We start from the raw sequence: 23,795 nt of genomic DNA, 5'->3' as shown, positions 1-23,795 counted from the left end.
TTAGATGATGGGGATGACTTTATTATTAATACCCTGGTAGAGCCCTAGAGACCACAATGCTGTGAGCCCTCTGGCAAGAAAGGTTTAAGAATATATATTTGATTTATATGAATATTATTGTTATGATAATTATCCTACAGATGTTAATAGCATGTGTAACCCACACACCTCCTGGGTGTGGTGTTCTGTCCCATCTAGTGGCACCGAGACCACTTAGAGAGTTAAATGAGTTTGCTCTACAGCCTTAGCTAACAGCCAGTTGGCTTTTAGCTCATGCGGTAGAGTCTCATGCACTAAGCTTCAGAGGTCCCAGATTCAATCCTGCCCGCCAACGACCAGGGTCTGTCAGTGTTACACATGCATATGCATCCCAGGCCAAATCCCCAAGTCTGCATTTAGTGCTTACCCACAGAAAGCTCCCATTGAAGTCAACAGGAGATGGCACCAGCTAACAGCTGCAGAATTTGGACCTCCCTGAAGGAGAGCAACATCGCTTGTTTCCTATTTCTCTCAGATATCAAAAGCAAACATTATTTTGATGTTAGGAATCATTGAAAAAGGGAAAGAGAATAAGACGGAGAATATCTTATTGCCCTTATATAAATCCATGGTACGCCCACATCTTGAATACTGTGGGCAGTTATACTGGCATTAGAAAAAGTTCAGAGAAGGGCAACTAAAATGATTAGCAAAAAGAACAGGAGTACTTGTGGCACCTTAGAGACTAACAAATTTATTTGAACATAAGCTTTCGTGGGCTACAGCCCACTTCATCGGATGCATGTAGTGGAAAATACAGTAGGAAGATATATATATACACAGAGAACATGAAACAATGGGTGTCAGAGGATGGATATGGATGGCAGGAGAGACATCACTTGATCATTACCTGTTAGGTTCACTCCCTCTAGGGCACCTGGCATTGGCCACTGTTGGCAGACAGGATACTGGGCTGGATGGACCTTTGGTCTGACCCAGTACAGCCATTCTTATGTTCTTATTTTAATCTGTAACCCCATTGATATTAAATGGTGAATGGTCAGAGACAAATCTTATTAAAAATATTAAGATTAATAAATTGGAATGAAGCCTTTTTTGGCCAGCAGCTCTGTATCACAGAATAGGATATGTATTGATCTAACCTATTTTTAGGGTTATTTCCTGCCAAGTGATGTGTAATAAATAGGGTCTCATAATTGTTTCAGCTGAATGAAATGAAAACATTAACTTCAGAGGAAAACAGCTCAGTATGCTATATAAGTGCAAGTAACATTATTTTTATACTTTTAACAAAATGTCAGGAGTCTTTTCACTGGACACTAAAGTACCCTGGGGCTCTAGAGACCCATCAAAGGATATTTTATTGTTTCATAATGAAAAAGAGGCTTTGCAGTCATTTGAGCTCATGTTCACAAACCAACGCTGCATTATAAAATAACAGCATTACACAGTTGTTCTGCCCACGTTCCCCCTTGAAACAATGGATTTTGGGTCATTCTAACACAATGAAATAAATATTTTGATTTCACAGATGTCAAAAAAATTTCATTTCGGTCCCAAAAAAGTTCCAACATTACCAAAATAAAACTTTATTGAGTTTCTGTTCTGTGAAAAATATTGAAGTTTTGACTTTTCATCCAAATTTGGGATGAAAACAAAATATTAGAATTTCCTAGAGATGGGAAGCCCCTTCATTAATAATACTTAGTGCTTATATAGCACTTTTCATGTTCAAAGAGCTTGAAAACATTAACGAATTAATTCTTATATGATCTTTGTGGGGTAAGTAAATGCTATCACCACTTAGAGATGGAGAAACCAAAGCAGGGAGGTTAGGAGACTTATTCAAGGACAAACAGAGAGTCTTGTCTTTGCAAAGCAAGAAAGGCACTCCAGGTGCACTGCACATGGATGCATGCACCAGGTCTTTACCAGGTCATTGTTTTTGATGGAACAATGTGTGTGCAGCCACACAGAGCAGATCTTAACATCATTGTTACACTGGTGTTTTCTGGGTCTTATGCAGCCCTATCACATAGTGCCAAACACTGTTGCTGGGAGCAGAGGACAATGGGGAATTTTCATATATGATGCACTCAGCTGTGGGATGGAGTCAGGACTGGTTGAACCAGTGCAATGGAGAGAAACCACTGGAGTTTCTACTAGTTCAACTTGACTTGAGCTAGACACTATTTGAGGTGTTGTAACCAACCATTACAACCAGCTCCTACATAAGGCATGAGACAATTACAGTATGTGGACATAAGGTGTTGTACAAGTATTGTGAGCACTGGGTGTTTCTTGCAATGGATTTTCACTTAGGGTGAAATTCACCCCTGTGCACAGAGCCTGTATAAATCCTAGACATCGCATAGGGCTTAGGTGGGACTTACATAGTGCATAGACCTATGCAGACTTTCTGCAGAAAGGTGAATTTTACCCTTCAGGTAGAGTGAGCAAGAAAGTCAATGTTAGAACCAGGATTAAAACCCAAGATCAGACCAAGTCTCTTCCACAATCTGTCAGTGGAGATTGAAGGATAAGCAAATATTATGCTTGTGGGCAGTTCTTTTAGTTCTTTTCTTTAGAAAGAAATTTTATATGCAAATTTCAAATGTTGTGCAAGGTCCTGGATAATTGCCAAGGCAGCCTTCCTTACTCTGAAGATTGGGCACCTCCCCGCTCACAGGCACAGGATAAATGGTGTCCTGTACTTTTTACTCCTTTTACATGTACAAAATGCATTTTTCATTTTATTTTTTAAATTTTGAAAACAAGTCAAGAGAGAGACTCTAGCATGATGCTTCCACCTGGTGATTTTTTAAAAAGAGAAGGATATTTTGGTGAGAGTCTTACCTGCAATATTTTAATGGTGAGCCAGAGAATTCACTTCCATTAGATGTTGGTTCCGAACGGTTTTCAAAGTCAGACACCAGAAATACAGATAGGCTGGCATTAACATAGCCTACCATACACCTGGAGAACAAGAAACCCTGAAGTCAGAACACTCAGCCCATTCTAATACAAATCCCACCGAGGAGGCCATTTCTCTCCCTGGTTTCCTAAATCTATACCTAAACAGTGATACCTATTAATATTTGAAAAGCATGTTGTGGTAATTACTGTTTCCTACATTACTTTTCAAAAATTTGTTAAAGCAAATTCACACCAAAATCCCCTTTTTGCATGCTTAAAAATGCAGAGATTCTTCTCCTTCCCTCCCCAATCCGTGTATATGTTGCACCAATTTAGTTTCACCCTGTATTTAAGTTAGATTTCTTTAAAGTATTTAGATTTGCCCCCTCCCACACTTGCACTCATACATCACATCTGAATCTGGAATACTGTGTTCAATTCTGGTCACTCTATCTAAAAAGTTATGTATGTAACAGAAATAGAAAAGGGTTAAGAGACAGGGAACAAAAATGATTAGAGACATTGAAAAGCTTCTGTATTAGGAGAGATTACAAAGATGGGGACTGTTTAGCTGGAAGAGTATTGATAGGTGACAAAACAGAGATACCCAAAATTATGAATGGCATGGGAGATAAATTGGGTCCTCCTATTTACACTCTCTCATAATACAAGAACAAGGGGACATTCAATGCGGTTGAAAGGCAATAGATTTAAAACTGATAAAGGAAAAACCATTTACATCACAATTAACCCATGGAACTCATTGCCACAAGATATTATTGAAGCCAAGAGTAGGATTCAAAGAAGGATGAGACATTTGATGAATATTGAAAAACTCAGTTATATTAGCAATGATAATTTTAATAAGGAATATAAAACCTATGTTTCCTGGCATAAGCTAATCCCTAGCTGATAGAGGTTAGAAAGAAACATCTCCTTGTGGGCAGGTTATTTCATAACCCAGTATGAGGTTTCATGCACCTTCCTTTAAAGCTAGACCTGGCCACTGTTAGATACAAGGTACCACACTAAAATGGGCCACTAGTCTGAGCCAGTGTGGCAATTCCTATGTTCCTTTATGGCTCAGAGACACTAGCTCCTAACTCTTGGTCAATAGTAATAAGGTCTGGCAAAGGAGCTCTGGGAGATGTCACGTGGCTCGTTCAAATTCACTGCTAATATCATTAAGGATGAAGCTGGCTAAGAGTCTTATGCTATCCCTGCTGTGCACTGGCCACGTGCATAAAAGTCCAGCCAAATTATTCAGCATGGTGCACAGTGGTGCTGAAGAGGCTTTAATTCTGCCATTGGCTGAAAAAGACAATCACAGCTGCCAACTGAATTCTCAGCCATGTCTGCAGAACTGCTGCCTCCGTCCCCAAATTCAACGTGAGGCTAAAGGAGTGTTACAATGTTACCATTCCTTTTACATGCTGAGGTGCCATGTCTTTTCCATCTCTAATTGCAGAGACATCCAGTCATACTGGATCAGCATATTAGTTGAATGTTTCTTCAGAAGTGATCAGCAATGAAATAGTTAACAATATTGAGATTTTTTTTAATCCCCCTCTACACTACAAAATGGCTTATGTTTTTAAATGTTTTTCAGGCACCCATCTGGAAAACTATTCAGGTTGTACTGATGTCAGCCAGTGCTGACCTGTGTGGATTAATCTGTTTAAAACAGCAGATGAAAGCAATTCTCAAGCCTAAATGACTTAATTCAGTTAACCAAACCCAGTCCAGGTTGACAGTGACTACAAACTGACAGTGACCATCTGATAGCTAGTCGATAGCCTGTCTGAAGTGAGTCTGGTGGCCTCCTAGCCAGGCTACCCAGGCTTGAGAATCTTTTTAAACTGGTTTTCAAGCACTGTTTTATGTTCTATTAATGTTGTCAGGCTGCAGCCAGCACCCTGGTGTAACCTGAAGTGCTTTACAAGATTACTTCCTGAAAACCACTTTAGGATGTGGCCAATTTCCTAATTTAGGCTATGCCTTAGATCACCATTATTAGGGTTTAGAATGATCAAACAAGTCAGTTCACATCTCTCCAAGTAATTGTTTTGGATTGTTTGGCAACAGACTAAGGTGGAATTGCACTGGTTCTCGTTTGGAAGGTTTTTTCCCAACCAGTAAAACTGGTTGTTTATTTTTAAAATGTAAGCTTAAATTCTGTGGGAAATTGTGTGTCCATCAGATTAGCACCTGAATGGTGTTCCAGCTGGCATGGCTCAAGACCTACAGTTAAAGCACCTATAAAGCTGAAATTAATTACAATATTTTCTTTCACATCTTTCATGGTTTCTCCCAAAACTGTTAAGATATCCTATGCTAGATGTTCCAGATCCTTGAATTTAGGGAACTATCTATTCCTGTAGAATTTAAGAATAGTTTTCTACTATCTTGATGGCAATGTACTACCAACATCTGCAATATTGCCATAGAAAGGCATTAGCCAAGTTGGTCTCTTCTAAGGAATTAGATTTGGTCTCTTATATTATTTAGTGTATCGCTGGAAAACTGTGTGAAAGGCTTTAAAATACAACAGTTTAAGATCTGTTTCCTTAAGCCAGGCCAATGTCTCTAAACAGAACTAATTTGAAAGCAAATGCACTATATTGTCTTCCTTATCAAATGTAATTTCAAAATGCATTTTCTGGGACTGTGGTATGAAAGAAAGCAGAAAAAAAACTGACACCACTTAAATGCTGTATGAGTAAACACGATGGCAGCATGGGGAGGCACATGCCTACCAATGATCAACATCAGACCTAACACTTTACTGACTGAAAGATTTTCTATAACTCTTTATGGAAACAGACAGAACAATTTTTCCAGCATCTATGAAAATGCCAAATCCTTGACATTATAATGAGTTAAGTAGCATTGCCAATCATGAACTGTCTCCACTGGTGTGACTAAACTGCACTGACATCGAAAATATGGCTAAAAGCAACAACAAAAAGAATCCCCTTCTCTGTATCTAGGAGAGAAAATAAAGCTATGAAGTGAAATATTTATATCTGAGAGCAGAATGCAAGAGAACTGTAGCTTCGTATTGCTTAGCTTGCTTAGTTTATTGCTTTTAGTATAACACCGCACTTATTGCCAGAGTGGCTAGGGGCTTATTTGCAAATTTTGAACATTTGGGGTTCAGTTGGGATGGGTGAAACCAATGATTTCATTCAAGGTTTTCCCCCGCCATCTCCACAGCAGCACACTAGATTTTGGAAGATGCCATTCAAATTAAATTATGCCCAGTTGCAGGGCAATAGTGCACAAACTATTGTAATTTAGTGTTTATCAACACTGGAATGAAAATGCACAAGAACAGCATGGACTCAGTTCAGGACTGCCTCTCAAAAACCCTAATATAAGACCTCTGTCTTTTTTAAAAGGAATACAGAAGTTATTTTGCTCAGTAATTTTTGCTTGCCTGCTGAAGCTGGAGTTGCCTCTTCTGATTGGACTCTGCACTTTTCTTGAATTAATACTTGTAAAATCCTACATCAGCAGAAAGAGGTTTAGTGAATAAGCTACACATGATAGCCCAGCTCCTCAGTTGGTGAGAATAAGTATTGCTTCTTTGACCACACATTTACAAGGTACACCAGCTGGTGATTTGGGCCAATATATTGATTATGATAATAGCATGTTATTGTAGCCACTGAACCTTCTATAACTGATCCAGAACTTTTTCCCTGAGTTAAGATCATAAATCCCAGCTACTCACAGACTGTATTATTGATTCTCAAAGTATTAATTAATGTGGCAATGCAATCTGGAGTACATTCTTGTTAGTGTAATCTGTAAATATGGAGACAGTAATGCTATTTATGTTTCAAAGAAATAGAGATTTTCATTCACATTAACATTTTCCTAAAGAAAGCCTACTTTTGTCCAGCTTCTCCTTGGCCTGCACAAGGTCCATATTTGTAAGCATAAACGAGTCGAGGGATGAAATCTGAAGTCACAGCTACAACAAATGCATTTGTGATAACAGAGAGAATTCCAATGCCTTCCAGAATTCCATACCAGATTCCTATTCAATATAGAAAATGTTGCATTAGTTTCAGGGAAGACAATTATCAAAGTAGTTTAAATATTGCATGCGACGTGCCTGGGATTTCTTGGCTTTTCCTATCTCAGTCAGTTAACATGTTCCTTTCTGAGCCATGCAAGCATCAACATGTGTATTTGACTATAAGGAGACATGTGGGTCTAGCACTAGATAATGTCACAGCTGGATTATTTCCTGAGGAAGCAATGGCGCTTGCAATGATATGCAGGCTGCCAGTATGAAGCTATCATTACATGGTACTAGAGTGAGGTCTTCCAATTGGTGAGCAGGCAAAATGCCATCTCAGCAAATGAGCATGAATATAGCTAGCCAAGCCACCATGTATGTTCATCATGCATGAATGGTGAGGGCATGAATCTTAGCCAAGAACATTGATATAGCTGTTCTTCCTGAGGTTCCATGCCTATGATGGAAGAGAGGTGTCATTGCTTATCCAGCTCTAAAATACTTTTAAAAAGTAGCAAAAATCAAAGCACTCCTGCTCTGTGAGTGCCTTTTATTTTCTATAATGTTCGTAGTATCATTAAGAGGGCTGTGCACACAATGAAAGTCATCAGGAGAACTTTCATGGAACTTAATAAGACAAGACTGAAGTTTTCTTTTTTTTAAAAAAAGTGTGATCCATTACATTTAAAAAAAAAAGTGTTTCTTCTTTGGGCATGAGTCTTTGTTAAACTACAATAATTAATAAGTTATGTGTATGAAAGTTGAATAAAGCCGTGAAGCTGGTACAAGAAAGTGGTTGAAATACTTCATTTAGCCCAATTGTTGCTGTTGAGCTGACAGACGCAAATCAAAGAAGAGAAGTGTATGATGTAAAGAACTGATCTATGTTTAACATTTATGATTGTTTTGGTTAGGGATGATCGGAAAATATTTATGATTAATAAAAACCATGGACCAAACCATTACTAGAGGAACACACCAGTACAATAGTCCCCAAAAGATAATGAGACAATCCAAGAATTCTTGGATAGTAAAATACACTGAAATCTGTAGAAGACCATTTGTCTTAGGTGACCTGATTTAAGAAAGCATCTGACACTGCTTTAAATGCTACGAGTACAATTTTGCTTATCCATTATTAGAAAACCACCCCTACCAAGCAACTGGTGACCGACATTCCTTTACTGTCACTTAGGACAGGTTTCACAATCTTTCACATTGAAGATGGAGCACTCAAAAAAACAGAGTCCCATACCTTTACCCATCTTACTCTGCTAGCAGTCCCACTGAAGTCAGCTGTTCATAGAGACCCTGATTCAGCAAAGCACTTGAGCACATGCTGAAATACTTTGCTGAACTGGGATTGGAGTAAGGTGCTATTCACTGTGAATAAGGGGGTCAGAATCTGGTCCCAAATGGATGTTTCCTAAATCACTATTATTCAAATTACATTTTAAAATGATAAACATGATTGAATTGTAAGAATGTGAAAAGATTATTTTTTATTATTTTATTATTATTTTTTATTACCACCAGCCAGCTAGAGACTAGCCACTCTGAGGAGATTTAGCCAGGAGGTGGAATCCCCTATCCTTTAGTCCAGGGGTGGGCAAAGTATGTCCTGCGGGCCACATCTGGCCCGCAGGACCGTCCTCTTCCCCGGCCCCCAAGCTCCTGGCCCAGGAGGCTAGCCCCCAGCCCCTCCCCTGCAGTCCTCCCACTCCCGCAACCTCAGCTCGCTCACTCTGCTGCTGGCGCAATGCTCTGGGCGGTGGGGCTGCGAGCTCCTGGGGCAGCGCAGCTGCAGAGCCCGGCCTGACCCGGTCTCTGTGCTGCGTGGTGGCAGCGGCGGCAGTGGCAGCAGCATAGCCCGGCTCCAGCCAGGCGGCGCAGCTGTAGCGCCGCCAGCCACCCGTGCTCCGGGGAGCGCGGTAAGAGAGCAGGGAGCAAGGGGAGTTGATAGAGGGCAAGGGAGTTCAGGGTGGTGGTCAGGGGTGTGGATGGTGGTTGGGGGGAAACAGGAGGTTGAATGGGGGCAGGAGTCCCGGGGGGCAGTCAGGAAGGAGGGAGGGTTGGGGGCAGCAGGGGGAAGTCAGGGGCAGGAGTTCTGGGGGCAGTCAGGGGACAGGGAGCGGGGGTGTATGGATGGGGCAGGGGTCCCAGAGGGGCCGTCAGGGAACAGGGGGGTTGGATGGGGCAGGAGTCCTGGGGGGGGGGGCATGACCGCCTCCCCTAACTGGCCCTCCATACAATTTACGAAACCTGATGGAGCCCTCAGGCCAGAAAGTTTGCTCACCTCTGCTTTAGACAGTCCTGGAAAGTTTGCAATATTCTCAGCACTTCAAAGACCTTTGTAGACATGAGGCTAGTTTTCTCAACCAGGCAAAGGGAAACCTACTTGTGGCTGGATGAGTAGAAACTGTGCAAAGCTTCTCAGAGATGGAAATTACTTCAATTTGCATCATTTTTAAAATTTCTCTAACTCATTATTATATTCAAAGTGAGCAGCTGCATGTACTACTAAGAAAGTGCATCCACCAAAAGAAAACCTAGCAGACATCACTGAACACTTAGTTTAAAAATCTGGACTGATAAGTCATCCACCAAGTCCTTAAAAACCTATTTTCCAATTTGGATTATTAGGTGATAAAAATAAGCCAGTGTTGAATGTTTGCACCTTTTTTTTAGGAGCCAAAATTGTGCATTATTTTATATAATGAGAAGAGGATGGGAAACAAAGCTAAAGCCATTAATGATTTGTAGCTTTAATTTAAAGTCATTGGGTTCATCAAATGATCACTGCTTTGTCTTTAAAAAGAGACACATAAACAGCTCACCTATATCTTTGGCTCTTGAGGCTAACGGCCGCCTCCACTGTGTAACAAATTTGTATGCATCAAGCCGGATTTCAATAATATTGTTAAGTAAGGCCAGAAGCGGTGCTAGTGGAAAAGCTGCCACAAAGATGGTTGTGAATCCAAACTGAAGAACTGGGAAAGGAAATAAAAGGTTAGTGTTTTCAATATTGTATTTACTTTCAAGATCTTATCCAAAATGCCAGGCTACTGAGATGCCATGTAGCTAGTAAACTTGCTCATTATGAAGTACCATATTATCACTCTGTGGTGTTAGTGGTATAAATAGGGTAATTCTTTTTCCAAAAGATCAGCACTAGGGTGAGAGAACAAATGATTGAATTTCCTGAGAAAGAACAGGAGTACTTGTGGCACCTTAGAGACTAACAAATTTATTAGAGCATAAGCTTTCGTGGACTACAGCCCACTTCTTCAGATGCATCCAAAGAAGTGGGCTGTAGTCCACGAAAGCTTATGCTCTAATAAATTTGTTAGTCTCTAAGGTGCCACAAGTACTCCTGTTCTTTCTGCGGATACAGACTAACACGGCTGCTACTCTGAAACACGAATTTCCTGAGAGCGTCGAGAACCATATCTGTGCTCTTTGCTATGGAGAGAGAAAAGCTGATGAACTATACGTTTTTAGAGCTGTTTTGTGATCTAACTGATTTTATTATTATTTTTTTAAAACTTCAGCACCTCCAAAAATTAGGCCACTTCTATTTAGATGTCTACATTTTGAAAACATTGATGCAACAGAGTGTAGGGAGTTAACAGGTGAGCCTGCATTCTGACACTCACTAGTTCCAGGAGAAGGTAATTAACGGTAATTAGCTAAGCAGACAGGTGGTCTGGGGGAGCTAATAAGCCAATTAGCCCATCAGCTCAAGACTGATAAGGAGGCATAGAAAGGAGACCTGGAGGGTGAAGGAACAGTGCAAGCTGAGTCCAGCCTCACAGATACTTTAGGGAAGGGAGACCTATGCTCCTTTCAGGTCCTCAGGGCCTAAAGCACAGAGGCTATTGTAACTAGTACTGTTGTATGGGTCTGTAAAGTTGTTGGTGGAGGGAACTCAGATAAATGGCATGGTGGATACACCATCAATAAAAGTCTGGGACATTTTCTGTGGTGCAAAAAGGCAGGAGCGGAGCAGGCCTTTCTACAACTGACATAACTGTTTAGGGCTTGTTTCTCAGAGTAGCTGATCTTCCACAGCTCTCCTTAATTTCAATGGAATTGCACCAGTCAAGAGAGGGCTCTATCCTCTACATGTGCAGCTCAGTCAAGTAAGGCAAAAGTCCTTTGTCTTTCATTCGTTTTATGTTTGGTTTCCCCCCGCCCCCTCCCTGGGGGAAGGGAGGAAGTGTTTCTTAGAAGCAAGCAATTTTGTAAATATTAAGTATCAGAGGGGTAGCCGTGTTAGTCTGGATCTGTAAAAAGCAACAGAGAGTCCTGTGGCACCTTTAAGACTAACAGATGCGTCTGACGAAACGGGTATTCACCCACGAAAGCTTATGCTCCAATACATCTGTTAGTCTTAAAGGTGCCACAGGACTCTGTTGCTTGTAAATATTAGTTAGTAAATGTTAAATATACCCTATCATACAGCCATGTGCTAGACATCTGAAAAGTAAGTACTTTGACATTAAGACCTTATCAGGGTTCAGTAGAATTTGCTTTATAAGAAATAATAATGACACAAGAAATTATACAGTTGAGGGAATAAGAATTCTGAGGCTTCAATTTAGAGAATATCCCTCTCTCCATGAAGTCAGCTAATCAGATAAAACATTTCACAAATGGGAGTTTAGTACATCACATGTGGCATTATAAGAAATATTGCCTGGATTTTGTTCTTAACAATTCACTCCCATTCCTCACCTGACTTGTGATAATGGAAATCATTCTGCAGTCTCTTTAGTTTCATACAGCAGTACTCTGGAGTTTTTAAGTGAACAATTCAGCCCTCTGGGCTTAAAAAAACCAAAAATGTACTGACATTAAAATCTAGCATAAAAGAGTAAAATCAGAACATTTTCATACTCATTTCTAGGTATTCATCAAAGAGTCCATAAGCATTCATAGGCTGAAGATTGTAGTCCTTTTCCCACTGTGGGAAGCTTGCTTTTCTCTGTGAGCCATGTTCTTGCCGTAATTTTCTCCTGGTCCACCAGTTCTGAATTAACCTGCATATATTCAAATAAATTGTAAACACCCATTTATTGGTTATTCGGGATTTTAAATTAGAAGCCTTAACACTGGCTAAGTGACTACATAGCAATCTACTGTGCATGTGCAAACTGCAGGTGGAAGAATCTTAGTATGGGGCTAAATCTATTATTGGCTACCATTTCCCAATTAGCAACAGAGGTATGTGAGATTCTGAAGACACATGGGACCACCCCTTTCTCTGTTCCAATCTCTTGAGTGTTAGCTGTATTAGAGAGGATCGATTATCAAGTTTGGTTTGATTACTTCTTAATAATGAGAGAGAGGCTTGGCTGGACTAGACAATATATTTTGTAAACTGAATGTATCAATGTATGAGAGCGCTTGATATTAGTAACAGATGTGTCTGGTAGCACAAAATACTATCCTTTATCTCTAAGATGAGAAAAAGTTCCTGGATTGTCCTTCAGTTACAGATGTTCTTCCCTGCCTAGAAAGGCAAATTGCTGGAGTCAATCAGAGCTAAGAAGGGAGATGTATGGTTCTTTTTTAATGGAAATGTGTCCTCTGGAACTGAATGTTCAGTAATAGAATGGGCAGAAACAAGTGGGCAGGCTAATGATTGTGGACATACTGTTGTCATCGGAATAGCAGTTGATGTAAAAAATTAAAACAGGGTAGTGTGGCTTGTATATGTACATATGCTTTATTTTCTCCTTAGAAGTAAGTTCCCATCCCCAAACCAATCAATAATTTATACATAATTTCCTAATGATTTGCACATTTATTCTGAAATATGACTTCTCCAGTACATGGGGTTGGGTGTGTGACAGGGGAACAGAACTGACTTACACTTTTAGATCAGCTAGAAATCTTCAGCTGAAGATTTGACTTCAGTTTTGAATGTGACAATTTCTCTGTCACTTCACTAATAGTTCCCCAAACTATTCTGGGCCTTTCCACTGCTTCCTGTGCTGTCTCTCCCTCTCAATCTCACCACACATTGCTGATGTTTGTTTGGAAAACTCCACAGGGATCGTGCAGAGCTTCTGCAGAGGGTGATCTTCAGATCAAGCTGAAGCATCACTTGAGCTTCATGCCTTCGCCTTGCATGTGTGTGTCAAAGCATGTAACCATTACAGCATAAACTGGTTATCATCCAGGCCCCTAGAATTCTGCAGCATGTCAGTGCCACTCTCTGGTGTCTAGGTCCTAAAGCTCTCTGGCAGAAATAGCAGAAATTTCAAAACCCAAATTAATGTCACACACCTCAGTGAGAGTCATGACAGGCTACTTTCCAGTTCCCATTATGAAAATCATATAGAAACAGGAATCTTTGGAAGAGGCCCTGACTCACCCAGATCTCCTCCAAGGGCTCTGGGGGAGCACATGCTGGAGTGGGAGCTCTCTGGTGCCTGACTCCTCTCATTGGTGAGCGCCCTTTGGGGATGCTTCCACCTCCATCAGCCCTAGTATAGCACAACGGCTGCATTGCGCAGGGCCCACCTAGCTGGCCTCTGTACAGAAGGGGTAGAGGATCCTCCCTGAACCCTTTGGGAACCCAAGCAGGACCAGACACAATGTGGCATTTAACAGAGAACTCCTAGCTAGGCTGTTTGGCAGAAAAAGGAGAGGTTCATGCCTGCTGGGGATTCATGAGGATAGAGGGAGGAAGCGGCGGCACTAGAGACTGAACACCTCTGTCCCTGGAACAGGTACCAGCTGTGCAAACTCTTCACACTGCCTCAACTTTGTGCTGGAACTCTAAAGTGGAGGCACCAACTTTATGTGAAACAGACACTACTGGAACAATCTGTATAGTGCGGGTGCTGAGAGCCATTGAACCAAACTGTAAACCCTGGATATGACGGAAACCACTTCAAGCCCAGGGGTGTTGCAGCATCCCCCACACTCCTAGTTCCAGCATCTGTGCATTACTTCTATTAAATCTCCCACCCTTTTAAACTGATCTCTTCCAATCTCCAGCTTGCCTCTTCTGTGATCTCCCTCTCCGCTTTTCATTAGGTTTCAAGAGGCTCGTTAATGGGTGCCAGAAAGATTGAACTAGAGTGTTAAAAACTCACAGAAGAGGCAGAGAATGGAAAGAGAAGCAACAAAGTTGCTGCTGTTTTTTCTAACTACAGTAATTCCTCAAATTGGAGCTGAATATGACTGTTTGCTACAGCATCATGGCATGCTGAGGAGGAGAGAATTGTGAAACAGAAGGAAAGAAGAGAGTACTCAATACCTTGCTTGCCAAGTAGGTAGTGTTTTGGGGCAATTTACTCAAAAGTCTACACGGTTCTGTTTAGCAAGGGCTAAGGCTGCTTAAAAGAATTGCTGTGAATTTGATGTGGCTTCTGTAGCCCCAGAGACTTTAATCTCCATTACATTGCACTGGCTCTGCTGTGGTTTCTGCAGCAAGGCAAATTGATGCGAACAATGGTACTTTGCAAGGGTACAAATATTTACAGTGCTGATTTCTCTCTCACTTGCTAATTTGCCCCCAGTGGCCTGCCACTCCACTGATCTGTACTGCCAATTGTCTACAGCAATCCGTTAAATATTAAACCCATGCACCGTTAAATGAACTAACAGTAGTCCCTTTTAGCTTGAACAAAGCCTAGTGTTACCATATACATTGTCAGTAAACGTGGCCAGGTCAGTAAGTTTGCCTACTTGCACATTTTTGACTGCCGATGTGCCAGCAGTGCACTTTTTCTGGCACACACCTCTCCTTTCAGGTATCCTATGTCACCCAACAAGGAGAAATCTAATTAGAACTTACTGGTATAGACTAAAAAGCACGTATCTAATATTTCAGTGTAGGGAATAGAGCAGTGGCACAGAAACAGATTTTTTAAATTGGAAAATACCACAACTTCAGAAAATGAAATATTTTCTAATAATGTGTATATATATTTATATTATTTTCATTTCTGTAGACTTTGTTCTATGTAAATAACACTATCTATCTTGAAATATCTGAGAAGAGTTCTCCACTGTGTTTAGGTGTGATACTATAATTACTGTTGTATTCTTCTCCCATTTAAGAAAATCAGAAGATAATAATGAAAATAATATTTTTCTGTGACCTATGTCAAGGTAGGTAGTATATTTACTTACGGGTAGCCCAGTTCCATGAAATTATTCCAGGTCTGCTTTAGCACCATTATAATACCCATTTGCATACAGAGATCAATAAGGCATCCACTAGGGTGGCACTGCAGAGTGAAGAGAAAAAAACCCGAGTGGTTTAAAGAAACAGAAATAATTCTGATTCTTTTAATCCTATTGGATTTGCAGAAATGAATGTATAGTAATTTATAAAACTTTTAAACAAGCTTTCATTTTTACTATTTTAATGTAAACCCAAAGGAGCAGGTAAGTCATATCACTAGTCCTTTAAGTCCAGGCTCTAGCATCCTGCTTGGCCAGAACCAGATGCTTAGGATGAAGGCAACACAGTGGCCACACTAGCCCACAGTGTAATTCTGTATGGGTCTGATGGAAAGCCTATATGAATGGGAGTTTTTCTATGGATTTCAGTAGGCTTTGGATCAGGCAGCGTATGCTGTAAGGAATGGGGAGGAAATTCCTGTCAACACCTCAGGCAGTTATTTTTCCCCTAAAAAGCAGTATTTGTACATTTATTATTATTATTTAGTATTTGACTCAATGGATCCCTTAACGTTATTGTCTTGTTATGAGATACTTATGACTCTGGACATCAAATGACTGCTTGCCAGTTTTTCTTCCTGAGTATCTGGTTCAATCTGGAGTGATTTGGGTTTGACTTGGGCTGGATGCTCAGCTGCTGTAAATTGGTGTAGCTCCATATACTTTAATCAATCGTTGTAAGAAGTAGAGAGGTCTGAGAACTCACTGCACTGATTAACCCTTACTGTCCTCAGACCAACATTTTGCACCATTGACTATCCTGACATAAACAGGGATATCAAAGCTGAATCAGTGGATATTGTGCGCAGTATAGACAGACCAGAATAATTCTCTGATACAGAAATATTGCGGTTTCATTTTAGTAAAGAAAAACTTCACAATAATTCGTATAGTGACCTTCTGATGGGAACTGTTTTCTTTTGTACAATGAGCTGAAATTTCCCTGTTTATTTTTCTCTGTTGACTTCACTGAAGCCTACCTTAAGTCAACAAGGTTGGCAAATAGAGTTTTTAAAATCAACCCCACTCAGCATTATAAAGAGGTTAAATTAAAGTAAACAGAGAAAGTAGATAATCCTGCTTTTGGTTTAACGTCATCTTTATATTTTGACAGGAGTTAGTCACGTGGGTAAACTCAGCCCTAAGGTAAGCTGGAGCAATTCTATCAAAGTCAATGGTGTTTCAGTTACAATAGGCCCAAATTTGGCCACTGATTTTGGACAAGGGGATCTCAGTAGGACAGTGTCCTTACCCCTGGTTTCAGTTAAGGGCTGGTCAGAAGTTGTTTTTGATGTATATCTCGATATTCTATTCTTACCATGTATATAGAATCATAGAACTATAGGGACAGAAGGAACTGCAAGGGTCATCTAGTCTAAATCCTAAATAAGGCCTGTCACAGATATAGTTGATACGAATGGGCTCCCTATATTGGAAAGAATAATACTTTCTGCCAGACATTGTCTTTTGCAGCCCAATTTGAGAAAAGCATTTGCTGAACTATCAAGGAATATATCAGTTAGCTCACTTATTTCAAACACACACGCACACACACAATTTTGCTTTGGCTACATTTTGGAGAAGGTCTATTTTGATGGAGGAGACTGAGAACATTGACTTTCCATCTGTCCACCTATGACTTTTTTTGTTCCCTGGACTGTACAGCTGCTCAAATAATAATCCCCCCGCCCCCGATGTGTGAATAAGCAACTTGCATTAAGAACACGTGTGGTTAATTGTAGGATCATGCTAGTCATTATTCACAAGTATTTGGATAACCTCTATTCTATTAAGGCCAGTGGGTGGGAGATCTGGAAGTGATCGTGAATTCATGCTGGTAGCCAGGAGCGCCGCCAGCATTTCCGCTGCCCTAGGCAGCGGAAGGTCCCGCTGCCGAAATACCGCCGCGGTCACCGCCCCCTAAATCGCAGTGCCCTAGGCGACTGCCTAGGTTGCCTAATGGGTTGTGCCGGCCCTGCTGGCAGCGTGCAACCTGTGACTCAAGATTTGCCATTTGTCATTCATTTGTGAAAATGTTTGTCATTCAGCTAAAAAACAGGGACAAAACCATGTGACTTGGGTGACCAAATATTAACGTTAGATACTCTGACTTATTCACAGGCTGCCAACTGTTTATTTGCAATATCCATCAGTGATTTTTGAATCCTGAATATATTTATAAAAAATGGGATTGGTTTTTGCATGAATTGTCAAGCGAGCCCCCCTCATGCCTCACTATTATATTCTGTAAGCACTGATTACTATTACTACCACGAAGCTTGCTCAGTTGCTTTGATTGATTTTTGAGTGGATTTTGTTTGCCTCAAATTCGAGGCTGCAGGTCAGTAATGCAACAAGAACTAGACCTCATAATTTTTTGACTGAGTGGAAAGGAGTATTTTAGAGGTGGAAAACAACCCAGATTCATATCTTAATTGATTAATATTGAGGATGAACAATAGAAAGCATCTGATATTTGTTTCCATGATTTAAAAAAAGAAATCAAGTTGAGTCCATATATTAATGTCACCCAAATATGATACATAGACCCCAAAAGCTAAGGCTTAAAAACATGTTATCAATATGGAAATGGCTTTTTGAAGCAGGTGAAGAGGAATTGAATCAATGGTGACGTGTCAGAGAGCTCCTGGAAACTCAACGATACATTCAAAATAACCTAAGCAGGGGGCCAGAGTCTGCCCTTGCTCACGTCCTGTGCCATCCATGGGTTTCAATCAGATTGTACAACGTATGCAGAATTTGCCTCTAAAAGCCTTAGAGTTACAGACTACTCACCTCTTCCAGTCTCCACCTGTTTATCAGCCTCAAGTAGGCACCAGGGTGTCCTGTAAATCTTCAACATAAGAGCAAACATCAGCTATTTCTTACTAGATCTCTGTTCAGAATCTTAGGAAAAAGCTCAACATAGTTGTTTTAACTCCATTTCCCCCAAACAGGATTGATTTAAATATCAAAGATGTAATTATGCAGAATGATTTGAAGGATCGCTAATATAATTTATGTTAAGAGCTAAGCAAATTTTCATCTGTGCTTTAGCTAAATGCCTACATTCTAATACTCGATAGTTCATTCTCTGATGTTCAGCAGGCCAGAAGAGCAGAATATCAAGACTGAGTAACACTGTCAAGAGAATTTTGCTTTGAAGCTCCATTTTGAACTGCTTTGGAATGTGTTATTACTGGCTGGAAAGAGACCATGAAATGCAAAAACCCCGCCTGGTCCACTTCCTTTTGACATAATGAAAAATTTGGTGTCATACTTTCTGTGAATCCAGTGAAAACATGTTTTCACCCAGGGTGCAATTTTTTCACAGTTACACTGTGTATTCGCTCAGATATCCAGATGCAAACAACTCATACTAACGGGTAATTCAAATCTGCTCACATGCCTTTCTGATTTCTGTGGGGAACAAACAGGAACAGACATGCAAAGATTTCTCTTATTTTCAGCAAAAAAGCAAATTCCGTCACTTGTAATAATTATGAATTTGCTGCAAACTGGCCAAAGTATACATCAGGTGAACCAAAAGTTACTTAGATTTCAGGGGATAGAGATGAAATGACAAAACGTTAAGTTCTTTTATCTGTACAAATTACACATATAAAAAGCAGAGCAAAGTGACCTGCAAATGTCTTATCAGCTGAAGACATCAGTTCTCTGCAGTGGAATTTTTAGAACTTAGTATTAAGGAAACGTCTGAGAATGGGAACTACATGTTCCCTTTCTAACCTTTTTAAAGGAAAATCTAAATTGAATCTTTTTTCCTTTGCTAACTTGGACTTTGCAATTGAGCAAGCATGACCACATGGGCCCATTTTGTTTCATTAATGGCAATATCATTTTCTTCTTTGCTCTCTGTCCCAAGCACAAAGAGTGAGCAGATACTGATTCTTACCTTCCCAAGAAGAATGCTATATAAAAGGTAGAGCTGTTCAGATTGACAAACTGGAAAAGAAACATTTTCAAAGTGAAGCTGTTCTCCCACTCAGACTCAGTCCGAGGCTGCTCTGTGAATAAAGAAAACAGAGTTTGAGAGGTTTAATCAGATTAGCAGTTTTACTACACTGAGGCCTGGTCTACACTATGACTTTAATTTGGATTTAGCAGCGTTAAATCGAATTAACCCTGCACCCGTCCACACAACGACGCCATTTACTTCGAAATAAAGGGCTCTTAAAATCTATTTCTGCACTCCACCCCGACGAGCGGAGTAGCGCCAAAATCAATATTGTCATTTCGAATTAGGGTTAGTGTGGCTGCAATTCGATGGTATTGGCCTCTGGGAGCTATCCCACAGTGTACCATTGTGACCGCTCTGGACAGCAATCTGAACTCAGATGCACTGGCCAGGTAGACAGGAAAAGCCCCGCGAACATTTGAATTTTATTTCCTGTTTGCCCAGCGTGGAGAGCACAGGTGACCATGCAGAGCTCATCAGCACAGGTAACCAGGCAGGCCGATAATCGAAAAAGAGCACTAGCATAGACTGTACAGGAGGTACTGGATCTGATCGCTATATGGGGAGAGGATTCAGTGCTAGAAGAACTTCATTCGAAAAGACGAAATGCCAAAACTTTTGAAAAAATCTCCAAGGGCATGATGGAGAGAGGCCACAATAGGGACTCAGATCAGTGCCGCATGAAAGTCAAGAAGCTCAGACAAGCCTATCAAGAAACAAAGGAGGCAAACGGTTGCTCCGGGTCAGAGCCACGGACATGCTGCTTCTACGCCGAGTTGCATGCAGTTCTGGGGGGGCCGCCACCACTACCCCACCTCTGACTGTGGATTCCGAGGCGGGGATAATCTCATCAGCTACACCTGAGGATTCTGCAGATGGGGAAGAGGAGGAGGAGAAGGAGGAGGACGAGCTTGCGGAGAGCACCCAGCACTCCGTTCTCCCCAACAGCCAGGATCTTTTTCTCAGCCTGACTGAAGTACCCTCCCAAGCCAGTATCCAAGACCATGACCCCATGGAAGGGACCTCAGGTGAGTTTACCTTTTAAAATATAAAACTTGTTTTAAAAGCAAGCGTTTTTTAATGATTACTTTGCCCTGAGGACTTGGGATGCATTCGCGGCCAGTACAGCTACTGGAAAAGTCTGTTAACGTGTCTGGGGATGGAGCGGAAATCCTCCAGGGACATCTCCATGAAGCTCTCCTGGAGGTACTCCAAAAGCCTTGCCACAAGATTTCTGGGCAGTGCAGCCTTATTCTGTCCTCCATGGTAGGACACTTGACCACACCATGCTTGCAGCAAGTAATCTGGTATCATTGCATGACAAAGCCTGGCAGCGTATGGTCCCAGTGTTTGCTGGCATTCAAGCAACATCCGTTCTTTATCTCGCTGTGTAATCCTCAGGAGAGTGATATCGCTCATGGTAACCTGGTTGAAATACGGGAATTTAATTAAGGGGACAGAGGTGGCCGTTCCTACTGGGCTGTTTGCCTGTGGCTGAAAAGAAATCCTTCCCTGCAGTTAGCCAAGCGCGGGGTGGGGGTGAAAGGGGGTAAATTGGCACAGAGCTTTTCGCGTTTGGCTAGCAGGGATCTTCCCTGATACCAGCCATGCGGTGGGGGGAGGGGTAAAGCGATCATCCCAGAGAATTCATGGCGGGGTGTGGGGTGTTAGTTTGGTTCCTGCAGGGATCTTCCCTGATACCAGCAACGTGGTGGGGGGAGGGATAAAGTGATTATCCAGAGAATTGGATGGGGAGGGGGGTTAGTTTGTTTTCTGCTGCTGAAGGTTAACAGGAAAACCACAGCACTCAACGGGCTTTGTTTGGTATGTGGGAAAGGAGGGCGCAGAAGCCGAAAGACAATGGCTTACCATGGCCGCATGCAAGCCGAATTCTGTTGCCCGGACCTGCGTCTGTGATCTCTAGCAGCAAAACCACAGGCGCTCAATATTAAGAGGCAAAATGCGACCTTGCACAGAAATCACATGTGCTATGTAATGTGAATAGTGTTGGTCACCGTGAAAGAGTATAAGCATTGTTCTGCAAAATGTATCTTTTTAAAAAATTCTCTCCTTTTTTCTCTTCCTCCAGCAGCTGCAAATTTTTCAAGCTTCCCTCCTCTGTCCCGAAGGCTATCTCAGATAAGGCGTCAGAAAAAGAAGATGCGAGACGAGATGTTCACAGAAATCATGAAATCCACCCACAGTGAAAGAGCTCATCTGAATGAGTGGAAGGACACGGTTTCAAAGTATAGGAAAGAAGCCAGTGAACAGGACAGGAGGGACCAACATGAGGACAGAAGGGACCAACGTGAGGAGAGGAGAGACGCTTGAGATGAGAGGTGGCGGCAGGAAGATCAGAGGAGGCAGGATGCAACGCTGGGGCTGCTGCGTGAGCAAACAGACATGCTCCGGTGTCTGGTGGAGCTTCAGGAATGGGAGCAGGATCACAGAGTGCCACTACAGCCCCTGTATAACCCTCCTCCCCCCTCACCATGTTCCATAGCCTCCTCACCCAGATGTGTAAGAACGCAGGGGGTGGGGGGGAGGCTCCGTACACCCTCCCATTCCACCCCAGTGGACAGCCCAAGCAAAAGGCTGTCGTTTTTTTAACCTTTTTTTAGTGGCCTTTTCCTTCCCACCGATCCTCCTCCCAAACTGCACCTGGGTTCTCTCCCTCTTTTTATAATCAATTAATAAAGAATAAATGATTTTTAAACAATAGTGACTTTATTTCCTTTGAAAGCAAGCTGGGGGAAGGGGGAGGGTGGGTTCCTTACAGAGAATGAGTCAATAAAGGGGGCGGGTTTTCATGAAGGAGAAACAAACAGAAATTTCACACTGTAGCCTGGCCAGTCATGAAACTGGTTTTCAAAGCTTCTCTGATGCACAGCGCTTCCTGGTGTGCTCTTCTAATCGCCCTGGTGTCTGGCTGCGCGTAATCAGCAGCCAGGCGATTTGCCTCAGCCTCCCACCCCGCCATAAAGGTCTCCCCCTTACTTTCACAGAGATTGTGGAGCACACAGCAAGCAGAAATAACAATGGGGATATTGGTTTGACTGAGGTCTGAGCGAGTCAGTAACGATCGCCAGCAACCTTTTAAACGGCTAAATGCACATTCTACCACCATTCTGCACTTGCTCAGCCTGTAGTTGAACAGCTCCTGACTCCTGTCCAGGCTGCCTGTGTATGGCTTCATGAGCCATGGCATTAAGGGGTAGGCTGGGTCCCCAAGAATAACTATTGGCATTTCAACATCCCCAACGGTTATTTTCTGGTCCAGGAAGTAAGTCCCTTGCTGCAGCCGTTTAAACAGAGTAGTGTTCCTGAAGACGCGAGCATCATGAACCCTTCCTGGCCAGCCCACGTTGATGTTGGTGAAACATCCCTTGTGATCCACAAGTGCTTGCCGCACCATTGAAAAGTACCCCTTGCGGTTTATGGACTGGGTACCGTGGTGCTCCGGTGCCAAGATAGGGATATGGGTTCCATCTATTGCCCCAACACAGTTAGGGAATCCCATTGCAGCAAAGCCATCCACTATGACATGCACATTTCCCAGAGTCACTACCTTTCGTAGCAGCAGCTCAGTGATTGCTTTGGCTACTTGGATCACAGCAGTCCCCACAGTAGATTTGCCCACTCCAAATTGATTCCCGACTGACTGGTAGCTGTCTGGCGTTGCAAGCTTCCACAGGGCTATCGCCACTTGCTTCTCAACTGTGAGGGCTGCTCTCATCTTGGTATTCTGGCACTTCAGGGCAGGGGACAGCAAGTCACAAAGTTCCATGAAAGTGCCCTTACGCATGCGAAAGTTTTGCAGCCACTGGGAATCGTCCCACACCTGCAACACTATGCGGTCCCACCAGTCTGTGCTTGTTTCCCGGGCCCAGAATCGGCGTTCCATGGATAGAACCTGCCCCATTAACAACATGATTTCCAAAGCACCGGGGCCCGCGGTTTGAGAGAATTCTGGGTCCATGTCCATGTCCATGTCCTCATCACGCTTGTTGCTGCGCTGCCGTCGCCGCTGCCTCCTCACCTCGTTTTTCTGGTCCTGGCTCAGCATAAACTGCACGAGAACGCGCGAGGTGTTTACAATGTTCATGACTGCTGTCTTGAGCTGAGTGGGCTCCATGCTTGCCGTGGTATGGAGTCTGCAGTGTTCACCCAGGAAAAAAGGCGCGAAATGGTTGTCTGTCATTGCTTTCATGGAGGGAGGGGTGAGGCTGTACCCAGAACCACCTGCGACAATGTTTTTTGCCCCATCAGGCACTGGGATCTCAACCCAGAATTCCAATGGGCGGGGGAGACTGAGGGAACTACGGGATAGCTATGGGATAGCTACCCACAGTGCAATGCTCCGGAAATCGACGCTAGCCCCAGTACATGGACGCACACCGCCGAATTAATGAGCTTAGTGTGGCCACATACATTCGACTTTATACAATCTGTTTCCAAAATTCGAATTATATAAATTCGGATTAATACCGTAGTGTAGACATACCCTCAGGGACTGCAGGCACTTTTTAGAGCTGGCAAAGCTGCCTGCTGGTCTCAATTTATAAGATGACAGTAGAATTTGTATAAAAAAATAATCCACAGCAAGCGGGCTTGTAAAAACTCTTACAAACCTCATCTGATGTTTTATAGCTGGCTATGCAAGAT

At 42.2% G+C, this 23,795-nt stretch overlaps 1 protein-coding gene across 8 annotated transcripts in view; it reads right to left on the bottom strand.

Annotated features, from left to right (window-relative positions):
* Window positions 1-23,795, bottom strand: part of ANO4 (anoctamin 4) — a 274,760-nt gene that overhangs the window by 13,997 nt on the left and 236,968 nt on the right. For 7 of the 8 annotated variants that reach the window (XR_004646146.1, XM_034773716.1, XM_034773710.1 and 4 more), the window contains 7 exons: window positions 19,068-19,179; window positions 17,948-18,005; window positions 15,098-15,195; window positions 11,846-11,988; window positions 9,784-9,936; window positions 6,814-6,961; window positions 2,857-2,976 (listed from right to left, as the gene is read on the bottom strand). Coding sequence is in view for 7 of the 8 variants with exons in the window: in XM_034773716.1 (XP_034629607.1) it covers window positions 2,857-2,976; window positions 6,814-6,961; window positions 9,784-9,936; window positions 11,846-11,988; window positions 15,098-15,195; window positions 17,948-18,005; window positions 19,068-19,179 (832 nt within the window). In the remaining variant the exon portion in view is untranslated. Of the gene's footprint in view, window positions 1-2,856; window positions 2,977-6,813; window positions 6,962-9,783; window positions 9,937-11,845; window positions 11,989-14,650; window positions 14,721-15,097; window positions 15,196-17,947; window positions 18,006-19,067; window positions 19,180-23,795 lie in introns of those variants that run through there. The other variant, XM_034773757.1, reaches the window with a different exon arrangement.

Source organism: Trachemys scripta, chromosome 1, assembly GCF_013100865.1.
Source record: "Trachemys scripta elegans isolate TJP31775 chromosome 1, CAS_Tse_1.0, whole genome shotgun sequence".
Taxonomy (NCBI): domain Eukaryota; kingdom Metazoa; phylum Chordata; order Testudines; family Emydidae; genus Trachemys; species Trachemys scripta.
This window is presented reverse-complemented; position numbering and strand designations above follow the sequence as displayed.